Consider the following 9133-nt stretch of genomic DNA (forward strand, 5'->3'; position numbering starts at 1 on the left):
GGATGTGAGGATGAATACAACAAGTAACTATGTGAATCTGTAGGTTTGTAGTAAACACTAGTACATAAGCCGTTGCCTTCAATTGAAATTTTGATGTCTAGAAAAGCCAAAGAAGTGTCGGAAATTTCCCAGGTATATTTAAGAGCCGGATGAAAGTAATTGACGGCGGTTATAAATTGAGTGAGCTCCTCCTTGGTAGAGGAGGTAGCGCCGATGCAATCGTCAATGTAGCGGTCGTAGAGTTGAGGTTTTGGGCCGTGGTATTGGCTAAAAAATTGATGTTCGATAAAACCTTCAAAAAGATTGGCGTAGCTGGGTCCCATTTTAGTACCCATGGCCACGCCATTAGTTTGTTTGTAGTGGTTACCACCGAATGAAAAACAATTGAGTGTGAGTACTAGTTCGGCCAGACGGAGTAGTTTTTCAGAGCTAGGTTGCTTAACAGTGCGTAGATCAAAAAAATGTTTGAGGGCCCGGAGACCTTCGTCATTGGGAATGACAGTGTAAAGAGATGTTATATCCATGGTGAAAATAAGTTTGTTTTGGTCGAGGAAACTAAAGTCACGAAAAATGTCATGTGCATGTTGGCTGTCCTTAATGTAAGACGGTAGAGTTTTGACGATAGGTGCCATAATTTTGTCTAAATAGCTGGAAATAAGTTCAGTGGGACAACTACAGGCAGAAACGATGGGTCGACCTGGGTTGTTAGGTTTGTGGATTACCAGGCTTCTTCATCTTTGTCTCAGTATCATCTCAAAATGACCAATACGTCTTCGTCATCTTCTGCTTAGTGTCAGCCGACGAAACGACACAAATGATGCATATGATCGCACTCAGGGGGAAGGCATTGCATTGTGCAGCGCTTTTACGCTAACATTTATTCTAGTTGTCGTGGGAAACTTACTCACCATAGTTATTTTTGCGAAGAACAAAAATGTTCGCAAGAAATATTTGTTACTAGTTGTCAACATGGCGTTTGCTGATCTGTTCCTAGGAGCTTTGAGTTTACCAGTATACACTTATGATGTCGGTTATGGATTCCGCCTATGGACCACGTTCGTTGGAAACTTATGGACCAACAAGCCTATCTTAATTTACTACTTCATCGTTGACACATGGTTTTTCCATGTACCAAAACGATTTTATGATATGGTAAACCTTTTCAACTACTTGAACTCTTTTGTCAATCCAATTTTTTACGCATTAAGAATTGCTGAGTTTCGACGAGCACTGGCTTTATGTTGTACAGGAAGACATGTGCAAGCAGCTGTAAACACAAAGCTTTCTAAAAGAAGGAAAGAGACACAAAGCTTTCTAAAAGAAGGAAAGAGAGGCACGGAACGACCGAGTTTAGTCGTGAACTGGCTTTTGAACAAGATGTTATGGATATTGAGATTAGTCATAAAGTGGCTTTTGAACAGAATGTTATGGATACCAAAATGTAAAACACATAATTCACTGGCTAGAAACTCGATTAAAATGAAATAAGTAGAACACGAGCTGAATATTTTAATGTCAGGAGGTTGAAGTTAAAAACCTAGTAATGCATCTAAAATGATGGAAAAGACAACGGTAGTGTTAAGTAAAAATTGTTTAAATTAACGAGACAAGACGAGACTGTGTCTCAGTTGACAACTTCCAGAGTCATTACCGGTTAGGTACATTTTCTAAAGAAACCAGAACTTCAGAAACAGTAAATTTTTACAGTGATGAAATCTCCTAACCGGGAAGGGAAATTGACCTAGAATCGAGATGTCGAGTATAAACAGAAGAAATGAATTTTTTGAACGTGTGTGAAAAAAAATGGCAATTACCGTCAGATGATATTCGATATATGCTAAATTTCGGCAGGTATTTATGTTTGAGGTTGTTTGGAAACTTTTTAATTAATTAAACGAATATGGGGGGACAGATGTTCCAGGCTTTTCAAACACGACCTGGAGGCTAGGAAAGTAGACCGAAATAATTCTTTTGAAAACTTACACTTTCAATAGTTGCTTGAAAAAGCTTGAATTTACGGAAGGTTCCAGAGGAAATATATCCTTAGATAAACTATTTGAACATGTGTCATTAAAAAAAAAGCATTACAGGAAGACAGTATGTACTCTCTACCAGTCACCGTAAATAGAACGAATATATCAATAGCATTCTGAAGGATGAAATTGTCAGCAAGTTAGAGATTAATTAGAGAACGTCAAGAAACGCAGTTGGTAATACAGTCTAACCCGTATTTAACGGGGAATGGCGGATTGACCACCTAAATACAGGTTCCACAGAATAGAGATGTTGTAACAAACGATAAAAAACGTCATTTTATATTCTAAGCGACAACCAAGAGAATATTTTTACAGAAATATTACCAACATTGATTTCGGGAGAAAAACATGAGGTAAGTTTTGCTGGAACTGCGGGAATTCTTAGTTTAATTTAAGTGGTTTCGCTCTGAGTGATTGTTCAATACAACGGTAGTGTTAAGTAAAAATTGTTTAAATTAACGAGACAAGACGAGACTGTGTCTCAATTGACAACTTCCAGAGTCATTACCGGTTAGGTATATTTTCTAAAGAAACCAGAACTTCAGAAACGGCAAATTTTTACAGTGATGAAATCTCCTAACCGGGAAGGGAAATTGGCCTAGAATCGAGAGATGTCGAGTATAAACAGAAGAAATGTATTTTTTGAACGTGTTTTAAAAAAAATGGCAATTACCGTCAGATGATATTCGATATATGCTGAATTTTGGCAGGTATTTATGTTTGAGGTTGTTTGGAAACTTTTTAATTAATTAAACGAATATAGGGGGACAGATGTTCCAAGCTTTTCAAACACGACCTGGAGGCTAGGAAAGTAGACCGAAATAATTCTTTTGAAAACTTACACTTTCAATAGTTGCTTGAAAAAGCTTGAATTTACGGAAGGTTCCAGAGGAAATATATCCTTAGATAAACTATTTGAACATGTGTCATTTAAAAAAAAGCATTACAGGAAGACAGTATGTACTCTCTACCAGTTACCGTAAATAGAACGAATATATCAATAGCATTCTGAAGGATGAAATTGTCAGCAAGTTAGAGATTGATTAGAGAACGTCAAGAAACGCAGTTGGTAATACAGTCTAACCCGTATTTAACGGGGAATGGCGGATTGACCACCTAAATACAGGTTCCACAGAATAGAGATGTTGTAACAAACGATAAAAAACGTCATTTTATATTCTAAGCGACAACCAAGAGAATATTTTTACAGAAATATTACCAACATTGATTTCGGGAGAAAAACATGAGGTAAGTTTTGCTGGAACTGCGAGAATTCTTAGTTTAATTTAAGTGGTTTCGCTCTGAGTGACCGTTCAATACAGGTGGAAATAATACAAATAAACCGCTAGGACTCAGTGAAGGGTGAGCACTACCGCTTAACAGAGGTGACCGCTTAATAGAGTTGAGAAATTACAGTAGTAAAGGGGAACAAATTTCGAGACTTTGAAAACCGATCGTTAGATACAGGGTGACCGCTTAATACGGTGCCACAACACTTCAATGCAATGCCATTGAGATTTTTTTGGCAAAGATGCGGTTAAAATTCTATTGTAGAGCATTGATTTTCTTTCCAGAATTTCCGCAGTATCAAGTGTTTCTTTTCTATTTTTTTTTTGCGCCTATATCTGTTGACTCACGCAACGGATATCGCTGAGAATGAGGGACTGCTTGACGACAGAAAGGGAACCGCTTCACAGCGCTCTATGACCTTATGATCTTTTGATTCTTTCTGATGCTCGCTGGTTCTCCTGAGATAGAGGACATTCCTCACAACTGAACTATTAAAGGTTTATATTGACAGATATTCTGAATACTCCTACGTTTGCTCTTTGTATGTAAATATGTTTCACATTTACCCCTGAACACCAGTCTTTTCAATGACGGAGGGTGGAGAATTTTGAGGGGGATCACATGGTTTTATCATGCGGTGGGGGGGGGGTCAATCGTCAGCAACAAAGTTATAAGGGGGGAGGGGAAACTACAGAAAGTAATTAATTATTCGTTTCCCGTTGTTTCTTTCATTTTTAACTGTAATGATTAAAGGTTCCGAAGGAATAGCAGCGGATCAGTTTGTAAAGCTTGAACTTTGAAGTTAGACAACGTAAATTGATTGCTCTCGACTTTTCGGATAGTCAATGCAAATTCAACATCAACCAGTAATCGAATATAATGCACAGTTCACGTCACTGTGTGACCTCATATCCTCTCCAAAAGGACACTGTCACTCAATCAATCAATGATTGCATATAAACAAGTTATACATATTTTCTTATTTCTCTTACCAACCAATTTACTTCGAACATCTTAATTAAAAAGAGCAATATGACATTACATATTTACTGGATCTTTTACCAAAATAAATGGACGTGATTTGCATAGTTCATTTAAGCGATAATAGTGCCGTAAAACCAGACTAATATCTTCGACACTCACACTCAACAATTTAATATTTATTTATTAGCTGTTCGGCACTTGGGAGATATATTCCGACAAACAAAATACATACAATGATTACGGTTACCCATTGCAATAGATTTCATCTGCTTTATTACTTTAATTACAGACAATACGATCGGGAAAGGGATTATGCCGACAGAAACATCTGCCATTATTTTACTGTGAACATTTTGCTTAAAACTTACCTTTTATAAATGTAAATATTTTGTAAATTTCTGGTACTGATGTCGTCCGTTTTTAAAGTGGTTCTTTGAAATTTGGAAGCTGCACTCATATTTTGCAAATATTTGAGTCTGTGTCGTGCACACCTGAAGAGGAAGTAAATAGAATCAATATTGCTCAAATTTTGACAATTTCATGTTCAATTTAAAATTAAATGACTTTGATAACCACTTGAATCAAACGGAAATCATGATTTTATGACAAAGGACAGACTTTAAATGAGAGGTTACAGAATTTGTTTGGAGAATGTTATTTTCCAAATTTTAATGTCTCTTTTCACGGCTGAACTCAAAGTCGGATGAGTTAGCCTCTGCAGGGACTTTGGATGTGCGATGCGTCATGATCTTCCAGCTGGAAAAAAAATACTCGTCGGGTGCTTCTTGGTAATGGGGATGTGCCGCTGGATGAGATGGTATTTTTCACGACTGGATTGACTATATCAATAGAGTTACTAGAATGGGTATCCGCGGGTTTCGCCCATAACGAGTTTCGCCCAAGAAGCGTTTCGCCCATAACGAGAATGGTTTCGCCCAGGCATAAATAGGTGAGATTTTTTTGCAAGAGTGAAAATCTATTGATAAGCGAACAGGTGAGATATTTTTGCAAGAGTAAGCTTTTCAAATTCTATTGATAAGGTTTGATTGAGATTTTTTGTGCAAGACGGTAATTTCCTTTAAGTTAAAGCTTTCGTACCTATGTCAGAAATACAATCTTTAACTCTCGATTCCTTTGTTTTAGTATTCACGAAACCGTATTCACATGTATTCATAAGCTGGCGTGCGGAACTTATCTTCCGTGTACAAAAGATTTGCAACGATGATATGTTCCACGCGCAAGTGTTTTCAAAAGCGTTTAATTTAATTCTCGAGAAGAAAAGTGATGCAAAAAAATCATAGCAATGCTTTTACGACAAACGGACGTCTCTGCAGTATTTCGTGCGCGAATTACCTTAACAATCCCCGCTCCACAGTGAAAGCTATAATTGACTTGTTCGTTTCAACAGTAACTTGTTCGTTTCAAAATTTCCTGATCTCAGGTCAAGTCACTTTTCTTCATTCTGTGCATACAAACGTTTATAAGGTTGACGTTTTCCGAGTGAGAGTGTAGAAGTTTTACTTATGGGCGAAACCTTTATTGTTCTGGGCGAAACCATTCTCGTTCTGGGCGAAACGATATGTGCGAAACTCGTTATGGGCGAAACCCGCTATAACCCTAGAATGGGTTCGCACATTTTCGGGATTTTAAGAGTGAAAAAATTGCTTTAAGTAAGGATGTGAAAATTGTAAGAACCAAATGCACCAGAATATTTGTATTATTGTTCTGCAGGTAAAAGTTTCAAATGCACCAAAATGTTTTTAATGTAGATGAAAAATCAAGTGATCTGCATCCTGTTTAACAAATAGATTCATTTGTTATAGGATGATCTCCTTAACAGGCTTTATAAAGTAGATGCAATGCCAGAAAGTGACTAAGTTGGGATCAGGAAAATCACATATGCCTAAACGTGATTGCAATGGTGTCTATAATTGGCCACGGAATAGGTTGAGAGGCCAGCGGTACATACTCGGTAAAAATTGACCAAAGTACCCGACCCCTCCTCTCCTAGGACCTGGCTCTATTTCAAACCAAGACCCACACTCGTTTTCAAACTTGGTCTCTAAAAGTTGAACTTGTATCGCGCTTAGCATAAATAAGCGTCAGAGCCAAAGACAAACTGGTAAATTTACCTCAAAATTCAGCTCGAATGACGAAATTTGATATTATTGTCTTTCCCTTTGGTTTCATCGGAGTTGAAGCGAAAATGACTTTAGTATGTCATCCGAAATATCATCCTCTTGCAGACTACCATCAATTTACGACCAGAATGATCAAATCCATATACGTTTTCCGACCGATGGATAGGGTATATTTATTTTCACGACTGGAGTTGACTATAAACTGGATTGCGTTTTCAATAGAGTTGATATATTGTACAGACAAGGGTGCCGCTTATGGAAAAAAGTTATTAAAAACCGTGCTGATCTCAGTTAGATGTCGAACTCGGTCTTTACCATTTAAACTTTTCAAATCTTTGCTAGAAAAATAAAAAAAAAAAACCTGCACTTCAATGAACAACGGTTCAACCGACTCGGAGCCCAGTGCACTGACCACTGGACTGAACAAAAATGACTCTTTGAATCAGTTGACCACGCATGTTAAAAGTAGCACCTTGTACGGTCGTACGGTCGTACATCCAAATTTTTTCGGCTTGATGGGTTACTACTATTTTGTATAATTATGGGGCTACGCTCTGCGAGCTCCGCTATAATGCGGTAGGGGTTCTGATAGGTCAGCAGCCCATACGCAACAAAAATTGACCCTATTTTAAAATTCCCCTCCCCCAAGCTCAAAACCCATTGCCTTAGGCGGTGCATGTCCATGTATCCTATGTGGAGGAGTCATGGGCTCCTCAAGAATTAATTTCTATCAGATTAGGGGATCCCATTCAATAGATGTTCCAGCACGGGAGCAGCGATGTTTTTATTGTAATCAATTTCTTTTTCCGCATAATACTGCCTCCCCCCTCACCCCGACTTTGTTTCTGAAGTCGTTGTGGCTAAAGAGTGTTTACATTAAAGAGGTCGGGAAACTTGGTTTAACCCTTAAACACCCAGAAGTGCTCAACATGTAACTTCTCCCTACAATATTCACACATTATCCAGCAGAAATGAAATTCTTGTAACTAATTTACAAGGAAATGTGTAGTAGTTAGTACGTAATGGAAAGGTTGCCTCGGCTGCTTTAAAAATGCCAAGTTTTTTTTTATCCCGGCGAGGTCATGAAAACCAATTTTAATTGAGAAAGTCCAATATTGGAACTGAAATGGAGAGTTTCTTCATTATTTACGATAAATTGAACCGTTGTTCATTGAAGTCCAGGTATTTTTTTTTTTTAGCAAAGATTTGAAAAGTTTAAATGATAAAGACCGAGTTCGACATCTAACTGAGATCAGCACGGTTTTTAATAACTTTTTCCCATAAGCGGCACCCTTGTCTGTGCCGTAAGACGAAATCCAAACACAGGGCCTGTTTGCAAGATAAACAAACAGCGGTGAGAGCTCTTTATCTATGTAACAATGGCTCACCAATCAGAACGCGCACACTTATACAAGCACCGCACTGAGGGAAAATAAACACTTTAAGTGACAGCTGCAGGTGCATGTTAAAACATGCATCATTTTAAAGAGAAAAAGACTTCCTCCTCCGCAACTCAATGGGCGATATCTGTCATCAATAAGGTGTCACGGTCAGTGGAGTGCTTGCATTCGTAATTGGTCAGTGAACAGTAAAGAGGCACAAAACATATGTTGTACCCTGGCTTCTTCATCGTTGTCTCAGTATCATCTCAAAATGAACAAAACGTCTTCGTCGTCTTCTGCTGGTGTCAGCCGACTAAACGATACAAATGATGCATATGATGGTACTCAGGGGGAAGGCATTGCATTGTGCAGCGCTTTAACGCTAACATTTATTCTAGTTGTCGTGGGAAACTTACTCACAATAATTATTTTTGTGAAGAACAAAAATATTCGCAAGAAATTTTTGTTACTAGTTGTCAACATGGCGTTTGCTGATCTGTTCCTAGGAGCTTTGAGTTTACCAGTATACATTTACGATGTCGGGTATGAGTTCCACCTATGGACCACGTTCGTTGGAAACTTATGGACCAACAAGACTATCTTAATTCCCTACATGATCATTGACACAGCTTTCTCGCAGGCCTCTCTTATTTCTGCAGTGTTCATAACGTGTGAAAGATTTTACGCTATACGTTGGCCGTTTAAGCATCGAACATTATCGACACAAGCATACTGCATTGCTATATTTTCAGTGTGGGCACTAGCTCTCCTTATTTCTGCAATGTGGACCGGTTCAAACCTGTTGTTTTCTTACAAGTATACTATGTTTTTTTGGGGGCCATACACTTTGATTCTAATTTTAATCACATGTGGCTGTAATATTGGTATTTGGAAAAAGTTTCAAACTGGAAGAGTCGCCGCTTCACATCAAGAAAGCCGAGACTTACAAAACAAGCGCTTAACAAAGACTTTATTAATTGTATCTGGCCTTACTTTACTCGCTTGGCTGCCCCTAGTTTTGTTAAACTTATTAATGTATGTATGGTTTTTCCATGTACCAAGACAATTTTATTATGCGGCAAACCTTTTCAACTACTTGAACTCTTTTGTCAATCCAATTTTTTACGCATTAAGAATTGCTGAGTTTCGACGAGCACTGACTTTATGTTGTACAGGAAGACATGTGCAAGCAGCTGTAAACACAAAGCTTTCTAAAAGAAGGAAAGAGAGGCACGGAACGACCGCTGAGTTTAATCGTGAACTGGCTTTCGAACAGAATGTTCTGGATACCAAACTGTAA

General features: G+C 38.1%; 1 protein-coding gene across 1 annotated transcript; it reads left to right on the plus strand.

The window, feature by feature from the left end:
* The first annotated feature begins 8104 nt into the window (after positions 1 to 8104).
* On the plus strand, positions 8105 to 9133 carry LOC131796608 (adenosine receptor A3-like). Its single transcript, XM_059114204.2, has one exon. It carries the CDS (start codon positions 8105 to 8107, stop codon positions 9131 to 9133), a length of 1029 nt encoding a protein of 342 aa, XP_058970187.2.

Source organism: Pocillopora verrucosa, chromosome 4 (genome assembly GCF_036669915.1).
Source record: "Pocillopora verrucosa isolate sample1 chromosome 4, ASM3666991v2, whole genome shotgun sequence".
In the NCBI taxonomy this organism is placed as follows: domain Eukaryota; kingdom Metazoa; phylum Cnidaria; class Anthozoa; order Scleractinia; family Pocilloporidae; genus Pocillopora; species Pocillopora verrucosa.

Coding starts and splice junctions, on each gene's coding strand:
- LOC131796608 (XM_059114204.2), top strand. CDS start 8,105: ATGAACAAAACGTCTTCGTCGTCTTCTGCTGGTGTCAGCCGACTAAAC.